The 16,299-nt window shown below is 37.2% G+C and overlaps 3 protein-coding genes and 1 non-coding gene across 4 annotated transcripts in view; 1 reads left to right on the top strand and 3 right to left on the bottom strand.

Moving 5' to 3' along the window:
* The window catches only part of LOC132911344 (uncharacterized), a 129,846-nt gene extending 125,010 nt beyond the window's left edge, over nt 1–4,836 (bottom strand). The window contains exons 1-2 of the mRNA XM_060967963.1: nt 4,688–4,836; nt 4,558–4,611 (exon numbers count right to left, since the gene is read on the bottom strand). Of these exons, the coding sequence (XP_060823946.1) occupies nt 4,558–4,611; nt 4,688–4,734 (101 nt within the window). The 5' untranslated portion in view covers nt 4,735–4,836. The remainder of the gene's footprint in view (nt 1–4,557; nt 4,612–4,687) is intronic.
* Nucleotides 4,837–4,919: 83 nt separating this feature from the next.
* Nucleotides 4,920–6,909, top strand: LOC132911336 (cyclin-H). Its single transcript, XM_060967949.1, has 6 exons — nt 4,920–5,142; nt 5,442–5,666; nt 5,734–5,907; nt 5,983–6,208; nt 6,288–6,399; nt 6,519–6,909. The coding sequence occupies exons 1-6, from the start codon at nt 5,026–5,028 to the stop codon at nt 6,658–6,660; spliced, it is 996 nt and encodes a 331-aa protein (XP_060823932.1). The 5' UTR covers nt 4,920–5,025; the 3' UTR covers nt 6,661–6,909.
* LOC132911339 (homeobox protein ceh-19-like) lies at nt 6,881–16,233 on the bottom strand. Its single transcript, XM_060967955.1, has 5 exons — nt 13,756–16,233; nt 13,556–13,675; nt 9,416–9,642; nt 7,523–7,659; nt 6,881–7,464 (listed from the first exon to the last, which is right to left on the bottom strand). The coding sequence occupies exons 1-5, from the start codon at nt 13,928–13,930 to the stop codon at nt 7,251–7,253; spliced, it is 873 nt and encodes a 290-aa protein (XP_060823938.1). The 5' UTR covers nt 13,931–16,233; the 3' UTR covers nt 6,881–7,250.
* Trnam-cau (transfer RNA methionine (anticodon CAU)) lies at nt 7,876–7,948 on the bottom strand. The gene has a single exon. It is a non-coding gene; the product is annotated as a tRNA-Met (tRNA).
* Nucleotides 16,234–16,299: the final 66 nt, after the last annotated feature.

Raw genomic sequence — 16,299 nt, 5'->3', positions numbered from 1 at the left:
ACACTGGGAGTCTTTTCCACTGAAATTAGTTAATAACTTTAATATACTCTAATGTGGCTGTAATTTACTATGAGCCGTTAGCCGATCCGGTGAATGACACTTAGATAGTTTAAACACCGTTGCATATTTTCCTTACTTAGCTCGTCATAAACTAATTAGCGACATCTGATAAGCCCCAACATTTTTCTCCAGCGTCGCCCACGTTGATATATTCTACATATACGCGATATGTACATGGATGCAATTGGGTAGGTGTATATCCATCTTAATGCACACGCCTTACCCGTAGGGGGTTCTCGAAGCGCCGTGTTACGTTTCGTTGCGTCACGTGAACTGGCCCCCTGATTATAGTCGTTAATTATCGGTGGTTGCGGCTAAAGGAAATTAGAGGATTCGAGGTCGCTACTCCTCTCCTGTGGTAAGAATAAAAATAAAACCACCACTGATCTCTTACGCTTTACATAAAGAAAACGATGAACACGAGCGAGTTCATATTCGCAAACGTAAGAGAAGAAGCTAGAACCACATATTTCATTTGTAATTATCATAATACCAATATTATCGACGTTACAGTCAAATCACAAATGCTCGCATCTTGCATTTCTCATAGGCTTTCAAGCATTATGTGACCATTTTTCTTAAAATTTAGTTAGAATCATAGAGCATGCGGATTACTGATAACCATCGAGATTTGCATTGCTAAAAGCAGATAAGAAGGAAACCGCAGATAGGGTGGAAGGGCGTAACATAGGAGATTCCTGCCAGTCCTTCCGCCGTTTTTCGAGACGTATACTATCTGCTACACCTGGGGCACGAATACGAATTAGGACCAAGTCGCAACAGGATCGAGTCCCGCCGATTTCGAGTATGCTGGCGCCTTAGGCAACGATAAGTTGCTGCAGTGGGTCTAGCCACTGCTCTGCCCTCTGTAATTATACCGTATACAACCGAACGTTGTCTTGCTCTTTCTTTCTGGCGTTACTTTCTCCTTCGTTTTCCACCGTTCCTCGGCTTCACTGGATGCTTCTTATTGTTGAACGCGTGTTTCGCCGACCATGGTCCCGCCGGGGGCCAAACTTGCGTTCGAGCAGCCGTCTTCGAGACTCCGCTCTTCCGTTCCACCCTCCTCGTTTCGTTTGCTTTGTTCTACTTACTACATTGCTCTTTTATTGTTTAGTAATGATCGCTCCGTTCGGTCCGTCACTTTTTCACAGACAGTCCACGATTTACACGATTCAAGAGCGAATGAAGAAGATCGTCGCCGGCTACAAGCATCGAAATTATTTATTTACCTTATCGATGCGCGATTAATACGAATCTTCAATTAATGACCCGTTCCTGTTAAATGTATGGTTACGCGTATTGTCGATCAAATATTGTCGCTACTCTGGATCTTGAACAGATGCGTTATTTGCATCTTCGATGCCCCAAGCATCAGTTGCTTCTGTGGATATTTGTACAACGATAATTGGTTCAGGAGCAGCGATCCGTTCGCGCGATCACTTCAATATATATCTAGATATACATCTCGAACAGTGTTTCGCGGCGTGATCGTAATTTCGTATCGCGATTTAATATTCGAGAAAAAAGCAGGTCGTCTGTGGTTGGTTGCCGTCGGACGAGCCACGTTCCACGGCAAGTTTTCTTATCCCTACTTTCCACAGTATTTATCTTATAAATTACAATCTGCATGCATTACAGTTTCTTACATTTTGTTGGTCAAAAGTGATCATAACTATGCACACTCCGATAACAACAGAAAAGGAGAGAAGCTGCGAAGGAATATCGTACGTCAAGCTGATCCTTTTACCGGTTTGCCCAAATAAAATTGTTAGTTATTGCGAATCTTTGTAATGTCTAGGGCCCGTGGCAGCCTTGATAAATTGTAGTAATCTTAGATAAACACCATGACTCATATGACAGGACATCATCGATGAACATAACGTTGGTACATCAGTCTCGGACGCTGAGACAGTGTTACGTACGCTATTTGCTTATAAACGTGAGTGAATATCTTCTATATAAGTGTGTAGAAATGCATCAGCGTTTGAAATGAGTCAGTGTACCACGATTTTCCAGCTATGTACGCTCACTGACTGCGAGATTTATGGTTTGTTACGTAACAACGTCTCTCTGGTAAATTTAGTTTCGTATACACGGTATATATAATCATTTCACAGACTAGTGAACGCACATTATCCGAGACACTCGATAGCAGATAATGCACGCCGTATACAGAAGACAGTGATATACTGCCTGTTAACACGAATCTGAGGCCCCATTAAATAATTAAACAATTCGAAACATATCGATTTTATATGTCTTTGAATTTTATATATTTAATTCTGATACAAACTAAATTTGTAATATTATTTTTTAAATTATTCTCCTAATAGGACATTATAGTTAACGATGTATTTTATGTTTCTTCTTATTACATTACTCTTATATTTCATCAACTCGTTTCAATTAATTTGTAAAGTAAATCGATTACAGCATCGTTATAGACACAACGAGAAACTTCAAAAATATCGTCAGCCTAATGGTGGCCATTTTTAAGCGAGAGAAAGGAATTGTGACCACCAACTTCATATAATATGCAAACAGTACGTCCATCATGACGAACAATACACGAGAAGGTTTCGATCGCCGAAGGCTTGCGTGCAAGATACCTGGCCGATCAGACGTAGAGTGTTAGAAGCAGGCGTGATACCGCTTTTTGCGGGTTAACCGACGACGATACCACGGCATGCTAACGGTCATGCGATACACTAGGTCACGCATACAAAAAAGAATTGCATACATATGCAATATTTTTGCATTCATACCCATTGTTCGATGGAACGACTTCAAAACTCCGAAGTAGATATCTCCTCCTCTGCTCGTCTACTCCTCTTGAGCTTCGTATCTGACGATAGAAACAACTGCAATTTGATAGAAAGTTCTTCTAGATTGCGGTGAAGCATTGGGGTGCGATGGTAATCCACTTTACTCGTCACACCTCGTACACCATGCCAGACATTGATTTTGCATTATCGTTACCAGTTAACCGAACCGATTGGTTCCCTTTTCCTCCATGTTCACGTAGATGCACGAGATATCTTGATATATAGATAGTCACGTATAGATGCTTGTCCACAATGATGACGTGTTAGTGTTTGTATTTGTACGAAGGGAGCAAGCTTCGGCGCGAAAGGGTGCAGCACGCAAAGTCGAGGGTGGCGGCAACCGCAATATTAGATTAATGGCGGATGTACTTCACTTTCGGTGCCATATCGTTTCCCGACGTGGATTTCGTCGGAAATTAAACTTCTCGAGTAGCATCGTCCATCAGTCATACAAATTGAAAATTCCCTTTAATTATTTAGTATTCATATAGATCGCATATATGGCACGTTTGCAATGTTATATTTTGTTATTTGTGTAAGAATTAATTCAAGAACATTCCAACACAATTGTTTTATCTCGCATCTAAGATCACCACGATACAAGATGCAGATGCTTGGGCTAAATTTTAAGAGATCCACACTGTACCCGCGACAACGTATCGTCGCATAGCATAAAGAAGCATAAATCAATGTGCAAAAAGTAAAAAGTTATAGCCACCGAGACGTCGAGGCAACGTCTTTGCTTGAACAAGCGGCAGCACCGGGATGGCCTCGAGGGCTGAACGAGGTGGAAGAGCAGAATGGGAGATCCCGAGCCTTGATCGTGATAAGATGCAGCGGCGTCGTCGGTTGACAAAGGGTCGTAGGAACGCCCCCTCAGATCCGACGTGCAACCGCTTGCGGGGGCGTACATATTAAAATTGGCCCCCCACCTCTAACCCTGTATCAACCATTCGCCGATCTTGTTTATTACTGGCACGTACAATCACGTTACCAGAAAATATGATCCCTTTTACCGAAAACTCTAACCTCTGTTGTACTCACCAGCTCGTATCTTTATGCCGTAACTTTGTTGAACATCATTTCTGAACATCATACTCGCAAGACATACTGTCGTTCATAAAATGTGTGTACGAACTTCAATGTATATTATATTGTATTTATTTATTACGTTCGCGTATTTTGCTCCCTTCCATATTTTTATACTGATGGTTCCATATTTTTATGCATTTATATATCTTTCCTATAGTAATACTAAAAAATGTAACGTATATTCTATATAAATAGTACGCAATATTATGTGTTGAACTATTTGTCACAACGTATAACCTATAATGCATTAGAAAATTTCTATTTCTTTCCAACATTCTCCAAAACAATAACATTCGCTAAAATGTTACTGACAACCTTTGTTGAAAACAATAACAATTCGATAAGGAAACATGAATACAGATAACTATAAATACGAATAGCAAATAGAAATTCAAAATAACAAGAATATATTTCTTATACATACATATATATATTCTTATTCTTTACTCTTATTGTCACCCTCATTATTCAATATCATTAACACAGTCAAGTAAATGTAGATGAATATAAATGTATAGAAAAAACAATTGCATGTAATGGAAATTGAATTATTATCTGTTATATAGATAATACTTACTTGTTCTGCAAACAGCCTACCAATTTTTGCATGTGCATCGTAAATAAACACCAACTGTAACAATGCAACACATTTGTTAATTTTACGTACATTGCTGCATTGTATCGATGCTAATGTGAAAAAATATTACATGCTTTTATTTTCTTCACTTAAAAAAATACAAGTGCGTCTTCTCATCCTCTGCCGCTGCTTTTGAATCAAACCAGGTGCTTCCTTAGGGAACAAAACTTTTCCTGCGAAGAGGTTAGCGTTGCGTCCATCTTGTAGTTCGCGACCGTATCGACATAGGAATAGCCGCAAAGTGCGCCTAATGCTGCCCTCTGCGATAGACAGGTCGAAACATCGCACGCCATCTTGGATATTTAATGTCGGTTTTTACCGTGTGATTTTACAGTGTAAACAAGCTTAGGTTTGGTAGTATTGTGCCTAGCGTATTTGAATATACTTATTAAAAGTACAACAATTACGATGTTCCCGCAAAGTTCACAGAGGAGGTATTGGATATTTAGCGATGAAAATGACTTAACAGCATTAAGAGAAAAAACCAATGCAGAATTTATTCAAAGGCATGGTGCGAATATGAAGGTGAATTATGCTGCTTGCAGTAATAAGTAGACGATGAAATTTTGTATTTTAATTGTCAAACCGTTATCGTGCGTATTATAATTAAAAATAAAAGTATTATTTCCAAATGAACTGGTGAAGTAGATATTTGACTCTATTGATAATTGTAGCTAAACATGTCGATATATATGTATACTGTTTTATATGAATTTTTTATTTGTCATTTTTCAATTTGTTTTTTGGTGTATAATTTTGTGTTCCATTGTGATATACACATGTTATTTCCACAAAATATAATATGGAACTTATATTTTTAAAAGCCGGAGCAGAGAGAAGAACATTTTCTATCCCACTCAGAGGAACGTACATTACTTCGTTTCTATGAATTACAATTGAGAGACTTCTGTCGTCGCTTCACACCTTCAATGCCACGTGCCACTGTAGCTACTGCGTTGCATTATTTCAAACGATTTTATCTCAGAAACAGTGTTATGGATTATCATCCCAAAGAGATTTTAGTCACATGTGTTTACTTGGCTTGTAAAGTAATTATATTGTCTCCATATAATTTGCCATTACATTTCAGCAGTTTTTCACAGTAGTTGATTTTAGGTAGAAGAATTTAATGTATCCATATGTCAGTTTGTTGCTAATATTAAAGGAGATAGAGAAAAGGCATCCGATATTATACTTAATAATGAATTGCTCCTTATGCAGCAACTAAATTATAACTTAACAGTGCACAATCCATTCAGACCTGTAGAGGGATTAATGATAGATATCAAGGTACATCTTTAATACCTTTATATCAGTGTAAGTTCAATAGTTTTCATGTATTTGATATAATTAATATATTTTTAGACGAGGTATATATCTTTGGAAAATCCAGAACGGTTGAGGCCATATATCGATGAATTTCTAGAAAGGGTGTTTTTGACTGATAGTGTTTTACTATATACGCCAAGCCAAGTTGCATTGGCTGCAACATTACATGCTGCATCCAGAGCCTCTGCTAATTTAGATAATTATGTAACTGATATTTTGTTCTCTCAAGAACATTTAGTGTGTATAATAGAAGCAGTAAGAAGTAAATATATCCTCTTTAATTTATGTTACTTTGTATTTCTACAATACATTTTAATTGGCATATATAATATATATTCTAGAAATAAGATCTATGGCTAAATGTGTAGAACCTCCTTCGAGAGAAGTGGTAAGAGCTTTGGAAAAGAAATTAGAAAAATGTAGAAATCAGGAAAATAATCCTGACAGTGAAATGTAAGTATATATTTATAGTCTTAAGCATAGTTTTATAGTATACTTTAAGTATAGTGTAAATTATATTTGGTAATATAAGTTTCAATAAGATGAGATTTTTGTATGTTATACTATTACAGTTATAAGCAGAGAATGCAAGAAATGTTAGACGAAGAAGATTTGCAGGACAATGAAAAATATGCTAAAATTATACAAGATCAAGCAGCTCACGATGAGAAAATTTTGGGTGTCAGCAAAGTTTTGTCTCCTTCGACTCTATAATAAAGCAATTTCTGACACTGTATTGATATAATCTTTTATACCTTTGTCAATTGTACATAATAAATAATTGATTACTTTATATCAATAAGATGTAGGAAAGGATTACAATATTTATTAATACTACAATATATCTCATTTAGAGATAAAAATATATTTGTTAGTTTTTCATTAAAATCTGGAAATTGTTATAAAAATTGTTTAATGTATATATTGTGTCTCTTTATAATAAATGCGATTAATAATCTTCTTGTTTACGTTGTTCATTTTCTATACTTCTATCATTATTTAAATGAAAATGTTTAATTTTTTACAATTTAGATGGAGATTGTGTTTTCACTATGGTATATTCTTGGCACGAATTTTGGTTCCATTTTAGTATCGTTATTTATTGTGATAATAAAAAAATTAACAAATATCTTAACCGTTCTTTAGAATGTTTAAAAACGCTGTTAATTTTAAAATTTTCAAAAATATGTATCACATACTCAAATTTCTAACGATTCAATCCTGCATGATATTAATTATATTAATATTGCATATGACCTTTACCAACTCATTTGATGTAACGTGAACACGAAATATTTTTGCATTTAAGAATCTTGATGCCTAAAGTCTAATCTTTGGCTTAAATGATATGTCGGATTACTTGTTGGGATGTTTTGGAAAATCGATGTCTGTTGACCCATTGTTAAATTACTCGGCAATGGTTGAACAATAGGCAAGGCAGATGGTAAAGGAACTGTCGCTAAATGTTGTGGAAAAATCGGTGCTCCTGGTTGCAATTGCGCTGGATAATTAAAAAACCTGCAAAAAACCTTTTCCTTTATAAAAAGTCAAATTTTCATTGAATATCGATACTTACCAAAGACGATCCTCGACGAAAATTGGTCGGGGTGCAGGAATACCTAAACTGGAGTAATATTGTTGCGCCAGCAGTTCCACGTCGTTTGTGTACTTCCTTTTCCACTTTGTACGTCTATTTTGAAACCAAATTTTAATCTGTAAATATAAGAAACAACATAAAAATTCATTAACAAATACGAGTATTAGAAAATATTATTCGTTTATAGTAGTATGTTCAATAAAGAATTGAAGTAACCTAGGTGAAGGAAACATTGATTCGATAAGACATTAAGTGAATAACATAAACTACAAAGTATAATATGTTAAGATCAAGAAAGTTCAGAGTTTCTCGTAACCAAAATCAAAAATATTTGCCCCGGGTGAGGATCGAACTCACGACCTTAAGATTATGAGACTTACGCGCTGCCTACTGCGCTACCGAGGCACTTGAGGAGCTTTTCTCAAAGCTTCATATTAGAAATTACAAATCTCGCAAGCTTGAGCTTTTCAAATAAATTTATGCAAAAGATAAAACTTTTGTGTTCTATATTAAATAATTGCGAAAATAGAACAATCTTCAAGGGATATTATGAATTTAAAGAAACATACAAACTAAAGCTCCTGTGTGGAGAAGTGGATCAAGCCTGGCCATGAGAAAAAGATGAAACATATGAGGCAGCGCGGGAAAAAATGATGTCACTATCTTGGACACGATTCCTACAGAATTTTCTGAAGGGGAATGCCTAAACCGGATTCAGAACGTTCAAAGCGGTAATATATCCTAATTAAAAAATCGACGCCTCTTCGGTCCGTCGCTTCGAAGCATCCGTTGTCCCGGGATTCTTAGTTCTTGTGGCATGCTGGAAACGTACACACGAATCGGAGGAGCAGTAGAGCAAGAAGAAGGGGACTCCCGGAGCTGGCTCGTTAACTACGAGAAATATTGTGACAGTTATGTCTGCGCCACGACACGTCTCCTTCTTCCCTCTGATCCGTCGTCTGATCATCCTTGCCTTTTGCTGTGATCACGAAGATAATTATCTGCCTCGTTCGCGGTATCCCGCGATATTTCTACCGCTTTGGCAATTATTACAGTTCGCGACATTACTGGTCTGGACGATTGCAACTCGACCGAACAGAAAATATCCAGGGTATTGTCATAAATTAATTAGTTTAAAGCGATGCAACAGCAAGCCATGTTGCATCCTATAAAGTAAATGGAAGAATTATGTAACTGTCGCAATCCATTTCCACAACTTTGTGTAGGATTACGTAGCTAAATCTTCGTTGAAAGCTGAGCACTTTGGATCGCGAGGATAATATTAGAAACCGAATTGCGTAGAAAAGTGAGCAATACAGAGGGTTGCTTAAACGTGGCGCCTATAGTAGATAAAAAGAATCGAATTTCTAGGTAGAATACAATTTCTACGCAACACGATGATTAATTAAAGATTTCCACGAAAGAAAGGAGCGATCGTTTTGCGTTCTCGTCTTCTCAGTGCGAGAAGAAAGGACGTATAAGTGCTAATTGGTCCTAAAGGGCGATCTTCCCCCATGGCGCCACAATCTGGCGCCTATACATATGGTGACCTTTAGAGCCATAATTCAGTGCCCGGTTGAATTTGAGGAACTCAGGGTACATGGAACTTAAACTATTTCAGGTGCCCTTAGGCTACGGAAGTCTCAGACGTTATCGCAATTTATTGTGTGGTGTGCATCTTGTTCGAAGCAACTTCATCGAAATGTGTTTCCCTTTAATCACAGGGGAATCTTATTTAGTAGCTCCAGTTCTTCTCATTATTATGAAATATAATGTAGTAATTTTTCCTCTCCGCATGAAACCGTTAGGTAGATCAGTTTCCCTTCCGGAAATTTTTGGAATGAATAGCGACATAAATTATGTAACACGTACCTGAGTTTCAGTCAGTTTCAGACTTTTGCTGAGTTGTAGTCTTTTCGCCACACTTAGGTATTTGTTCCTCTCGAATTCTGCTTCTAATGACTTAATTTGCGCCGCGGTGAATGCCGTACGAGGCCTCTTCTTTCTTTCGTCATCGCTAATAGCGCTGTCACTTTTTTCTTGAATGTCTCTATCTACACCTGTTGTAGAGTTGGCACCGCTACTGCTGGTACACGCCTCTGGTAACATCGTGGAAAGGATTATACTATTTCTATATGTATTGTGAAGTACATCGGGCGAGAAATAATAATTAAGCCACGTTTCCTTATCGTGTAATTATCGAATAATTGCGCGACGCTGGTCATGTTACTTCAGCGGAATGAAAACGCATCGTAATTAAATGAGCTCTAATAACACGTGCCTCATGCGAGATTAAATAGCAGACAACTACGAATTATAAACTATAACATCGTATTCGATGTTTGATCAGGAATAAACGGGACTAGATTTAAACAACTGGTGCGATGACAAAGGCCTATCATTAATTGTATAGTGGTGGTTTATGTGCCGTGACGCGACCTGTTCTCATTTTAATTGCTTTTAAATGAGATCGGCACCATAGACGATACAAAACGTCGTCTCTTTTTAGCTTAAGCAGACCCAATTACCCCTTTAAGATTTCTTTCCTCATCAATCTCGTTACTTTTTTCCTCCCGTCGAACTTGTTTATATTTATATTTATCCCGGGCTTACAAGCCGCTGGTACAAGACGTCGCGCCTCGCCCATGAGGAATGTCTTTGGGGTCTCTTTTAGTCGACTGGTAACAGGATCGCGTTCTAAGTGGCGGGGATCATCTTCTAATTATCTGCCCATTCGTCATCCGACGAAAAACCCTGGCAGCACGACGCTCCACCGTTGAATATATGTATATACGTCTGTTACTTCAAAAAAGAAAAGTATAACTCGCGACACAGCGATACCATTTGTGTCATAGCGTACGCATACCCTATGTACCCTATTTTATCACCTTTAGAAATAATATATTATATATGTGTATAGTGAAAATTAATACAAAATCCCTTAAATCCCTTGAATAACAGGATCAAATTGCTCGGTTGTTCATGTCATTCGAATATAATTAGCATCTCATCTGTATTGAATGTCTTGGAACAAGCACGTTGAAGAGATTAGACCTCATCTATCACTGTATCAAATGTGAAGAGAACCTGTTATTTTGGCATCGATAAATCGATGACAAAAGCTTCCTCCTTTGCAAGAAGAATGGATCGGCTCGAGCAACCCTTGCAGTCAGAGGTGCAATAAATATCTCGAAAAAAGTATTTGCGGCGTGGTTACCGGGACCGCAGAGTGTCGTTTACCGGCTACTAATTGTCAGATGGCGACGTAATTGTCGCGTTTCTCGCGCGTTTTTCGAGACTTCTCTTCTCTCCCGTACTACAGAATCGTCGGCTAAAACCGTACCGCCTCTAATTCACTCGACGTGAACCACGTCGTACGACGTGCATGCTTGTGCACGTGTAAATTAAGGAAGGATTCCAACTCGAATGCTGGGAAACAGTATGCGCAGATAATAATATCAAAGGCTACAAGTAGCACGTGTTTACATTTTAGATTTGAACGGCTATATCTGTTGTATTAGCACGATGTCTGTGGACATTGCAGTTAAGAAAGAATTAAATTCATCTTATTCTTCTCTTTACAGAATTATCTGTAGGACATTTTTTGTAATTTTTCCTAACGAAACGTTTCGGGAATTTTTTTTTCTAACGGAGGTTTCACACCTTTCGTTGAAAGAAAAGCTAACATTCTTTTCCGGAAAAGATCTGAACGAGCGGAAGAGAAAAATATTTTCAGAGGGTGCTCACGCGGCTCATTTGTCGTCGACTTTCTGACTCGGTTGCATTGACGAACGAGCTCCGCGAAGAAGAAGAAGAAGAGGGAAGAAAGGGTTGGCGTGGAAGGCTACGGTGCAAAAAGGAGCTTAAAACGTGAAGAAGCGTGCGGTGGAAGCCGACGAGGAGCACAGCGAGCCGAAATAGAACACCACGCCCTCTAGTTTACCTAATTGCTGCGAGCTGCGGTGAACTTGTCTCCTAATTATTCTGTGATGAATGGTGAGAGCACGAGTAGAAATGCGCGATAAAACGTGGCTAATTTTCATTCGTTCGGCGTTGCACGATTTCACACTCGTGGCCAACTACCAGGATAATTAATCCACACGCGTAAGTCATACCCATTGGACGCTTCAGAATAGACAGATGGCTAGATCTTTTGTCATGATCTAAACCATCGTTCACTTAGATTAATATCGTAGACTGCAGACATTTCAACGAAAGATGTCTCGTTTTACTCTTCAAGGAATTGAAAATGATTTTGATTCTCGAATTAGACCATTATACGTTTGGTATTCAACGATGATGATATCCCTACTATAATTGCTATATCTGATAGATAGTTGCAAGATATATTACACGTTGAAGAAACGACCAAATAAATCGTTTATTAAAAATCATAAAAACGAACCGGTAAAAAAGGAAAATATCTTTTGGACGACTTTACTCGTTCGCGAGGCAGCTTTTGCAAAGATTTACGCGTCGCGTTGACGGCTTTGTAGTTGGACGCGACGTCCCACATATCTCAGTTGAAAAGCACGGCGCAAACGAGAATTGTCCTTTCCTTAGATCTCGAATTTATCGCGGTGACCATTACGTTGTGTAAATCACACAAGACAAGGGCCCTTGGTGGAAATTAGTCGTCGAGAATCTAAAACACTCTTGGTAAAATGGAATTGAGCTGAGCCAACTATCGATGCCTCTTCGTACATTATGGCGTGGACACATAATAACACCAGTCCAGTAAATGGATATTCTGTATGAACTGAATCTATGTCTCTAAGGAATTGATTCGCTATAACGATCGTAATACGGTTGTAACTAAAAGATGCATCGAGAGATTAAGATATGTCGAGAATTTCTTATTAACGCTAGAAATGGAAACCAAATAGGATGAACCCATAAGATATCGCTGAATGTTATCCGTTCATGGCGTATCTTTCCTTTCTTTTTTTTTTTTTTTTTTTGTACATTCTGCACGGTAGGGATACGAAGACACATTTTGCCGCATTTCCATGGCAGAATTAGCAGGAGACAGATAAATAGTGAACGAAGAGCAGGAACATTGAGTGGGCGTGGACCCTGCAGGAAGTAATGGATCAAACTCACAGTCGTCCGCGCAAACTTACGAATTTGTTAGCACGTGAAGGAAGCATGTGGATTCTGTAACAATTACTCCCTTTCACGTTGGTAACAATATCCGAATTAAGTGGAAACAATTACCCGTTACTACGCAACGTGTAATAACTGCAAAGTTTGCATACAAAGTAATTTTAGTGTTTCGCGTTGACATCGGAATGTTTGCGTCAATGTAAACCAAGGATTTTAGGACATGTTTTATTGATTACTTACTTAGAGTTTTAATGAGGAATCTCTACGTAATCAGAGACAATTAAAACCTAAAACGATGGCAGCGCAACGAATGATTAAGACTTTAAAAGAATCATCGTGTGTTTTCGAATGATTGGCACGGTATTATTTTAATACCGACTTCTTTATTGTACAATTGAGATATCTTGGTTGGCCGTGCAATTTAAGGAAATATAAATACACAACAGATACGATAAGATGTTTTAAATAATAGACTTTCAACTGAAATAACTCGATAGTTTGCTGTTTGTTGAATTAAGACATTTTCCGAGCTTTTACCTCTGTGTTTTCATACAATATATAACCAATATATACCTTTATATATATATAGCTATATATATGCCTTTTATTAACCAAGTAATTTGACAAAGCAAATACAAGTGTGCAACACCTGTATAATTTGTTGAGTTGCGCCGTATAATCTTGCAAAACAGTGTCTGTCATTAAATCGAGTATCGCAAACGCGATTTTATAATGATTTCATTTGGATACATTTAACTGATGAATGTTTATGGAAACATTTAATTTTATCGTAAATGTTAAAACCGACGTTCTTCTTTGTTTCAGTAGGATCGCTCTAATGCATTTCAATTAATTTTCATTGCAAATCAATTATAATGCGAGCATAAAATTTTCAATTCAGCTTACCATAGCACATTTCTGGTTCAGGGGTCGAGCAAACCAGATCCACATCGTTAAATTCGATTTCTTCTGCCATGGACATAGAGGAATCTGGCGCTATCAATTTCCGTTCCTCTGAATCATTTGCTATTTAAATGAATTTCATTTTTTTTTAGTTTGCTTCATTAATCTTCGTAGAATGAAACGGAAATTTTCAACGAACTTACATTCGTGACCTTGCAAATACGTTTCGGTCTGAATTGATATGCGAGTTTCCTCTTCGACAGGTTTCTTACTTGGCGCTAAAAGACTTTCGATACTGAAGGAGCATACTTTCGGACTTTCATTCAATTCCATCGATTCTCTATTGGTTTCTGATGTTTTCACGTGTTCTTCCGACATTCTAAATTTCGATCGTTCTCAAATGCCTGATGCTATCATTTAGATCTCCGTTCGATGTTCCGATTGATTATACATCCACTTCAAAGTACTTCAAAGACGCGTATCTAGTGGTTTTTTAAGAGCCGATCCTTTAAAAATCACTGCACATGTCTTCACTATGCTTATCACCATCGCATCACAATCACTACCTGTTCGTACAATGGTTCCCAAATTTGATTGGTCGGTAATTAACGAAACATTTTTGATTTTATTCTATGAAAAACAGAATGATGTGACTGATGAAGTTGCAAGTACGAGATCGATTCAGATCATTCATAGATATCCGTGATCCGTTCGCGGGATTAGAGTCGAAACCAGCGACTGATTGTCGGGGTTGCTTGCGATGTCCAACAATATTTTTTTTGGCAACCAAGTCAAATTCTTCGTTCTTCGAGGCGGCGACGAAAAGCCACGTGCTCCTGACGTCATTGTAAGTTTAACCAATCCTATGTAAGTTTGGGCGGTTCTTGGCAAGCACGTGCGTTTCTGAAAGGAGCCCCTAATGATCTCGTACAGCGAGACGGTAGCAGTCACTAAACGGTGGTAATGAGGTACCCATAAATTTCTGTCACCGCCATGAAACGCTGTTTAATAACTGTCTTGACAGAAAGCGAACGCAGTTTGATATCAATTTTCAATCTGTTGCATCCGCATCGAATATGAATCTAGGGATACCCTGATTATGTCGAACGTCATTTTAATTTGAAAAATACGAACGATTTATTTCTTTTTAATATTTTGATAATTCGATGACGGTACGATGAATTAGATTCAAATAAGAAAAACAGAGGAATTGCAAATAATACGTAATACGTGTGTATAGCTGCAAATTTGCATATAATGACCGGGATGATAAATTGAACGTCTTAAATGTATTATTAGACCTGTATTACGATTCTACAGAAATACGAATTTCAGTAATTCGAAATACGCGATAAGTTTGTCATTTACCTACATGTCAAGGTCAGTGTACAATCGTTCATACATTTAATGAAATTATTAGACGTACGATTGTTTATATTAACAGAACGATGATAGGGATGATAGAATGATACAAAAACTGTTGACAGATGCGAAACTTGGCTACGATTATGCGAACCAACGAAATACACTGCAGAAATTTGTTTCGCACTTCAGTTAGCCAAATTGTGATTCTTCTGAATAAATCAGAACCAGATGATATTGGCTTAGAGCTAATTCTGATTCAAATTTATTTATATCCATCGCGTTTGATTTATATTAATTTTCTTACGTTTTGATTCGGTGCAATATAAAAAAGAAAGAAGTGTGTAAAACAACTTTGAATTTTATATCTTCAAGTATGAGGAATATATTGTGATCGAACATAGTAGACAGTAAAAGGAAAGAACCAGTAGGTGTGTCCGTAAGATCACATTACTTAAACGACACTCCTCTCACATGTTCTGCAATATGTTACGTTGCCAGAAAGCTGACACCTTTCAAGAAACAAGTCAGCCAAAATGTTTGTTAATTTTACGCTTAATTGGTGCCACAATCGATAGCATCAAGATAGTAAGGCTGTAAATTATCGATTCCTTCGAACGTGTCAACCGCAAAACGAAACGGTCGAGACACTTCTCTGGCATTTGTCTTCTATCGTTTCCTTGAACATATTTTTGGAATCATATTTCGTCAGACGAAAAATCACACGTCATGATTCCATGTTCTCACCGTTGTAATAAACTGTCGTGTATCATCTTACCAACTACTTGGCGCCATTAATTATACGCAGCGCAGAACCGAAAAGCAATGAACTTAAGATGTTTCTGACAGAGTGTAACAACAGGAAAACTCAGGATTTGTGTAAATTTTATATATATTTTTTTATTATTTATATAATAACAGAAAAGCTTTCTATATAATCGATACATTTTGCTTTTTATTGTAAAAGAAAACGTAACGTGATCACTATTCTTAGTACAATTCTTGTTACCCGAAAATATATCATAACTTTGATTAATATGATAGAACAAAATAATTTTTATTTGAAGAGGAAATCTCAAAGCATATATAACTTAAAACCCACAATAAGTTATACTCGTACTACGAATATAAGGATATATATTCCATATCCTTTTCAGGATATATGCTTATCTGTCATATGGTAGTTGGAAAACTGTGTTTGGTCCTTATATCATTTGTAACTTATTAAAGTATATTATCGATTTAACATTTAATAAGATGATAAGTAAACTTTTCTGTTTAAATAAAATGATTCGTTACCTAACGTGTTATGGTAATTGATAATTGATATAGTGATTATAACGAGAATTATAAGTAACACTTGTTTGCAGTGCGACAGAACAGAA

The sequence above is a fragment of the Bombus pascuorum genome, chromosome 10 (genome assembly GCF_905332965.1).
Source record: "Bombus pascuorum chromosome 10, iyBomPasc1.1, whole genome shotgun sequence".
In the NCBI taxonomy this organism is placed as follows: domain Eukaryota; kingdom Metazoa; phylum Arthropoda; class Insecta; order Hymenoptera; family Apidae; genus Bombus; species Bombus pascuorum.
This window is presented reverse-complemented; position numbering and strand designations above follow the sequence as displayed.

Excerpts from the sequence above, each read along its gene's own strand:
- LOC132911336 (XM_060967949.1), top strand. The coding sequence starts at position 5,026 with ATGTTCCCGCAAAGTTCACAGAGGAGGTATTGGATATTTAGCGATGAA. Across the intron at positions 5,143-5,441 it reads GGCATGGTGCGAATATGAAG|CCGGAGCAGAGAGAAGAACA; the intron begins GTGAATTATGCT and ends TATTTTTAAAAG. Across the intron at positions 6,209-6,287 it reads TATAATAGAAGCAGTAAGAA|AAATAAGATCTATGGCTAAA; the intron begins GTAAATATATCC and ends TATATATTCTAG.
- LOC132911339 (XM_060967955.1), bottom strand. The coding sequence starts at position 13,930 with ATGTCGGAAGAACACGTGAAAACATCAGAAACCAATAGAGAATCGATG. Across the intron at positions 9,643-13,555 it reads TGAACCAGAAATGTGCTATG|AGGCGTGTACCAGCAGTAGC; the intron begins GTAAGCTGAATT and ends CGATGTTACCAG. Across the intron at positions 7,465-7,522 it reads TTCGTCGAGGATCGTCTTTG|GTTTTTTAATTATCCAGCGC; the intron begins GTAAGTATCGAT and ends GGTTTTTTGCAG.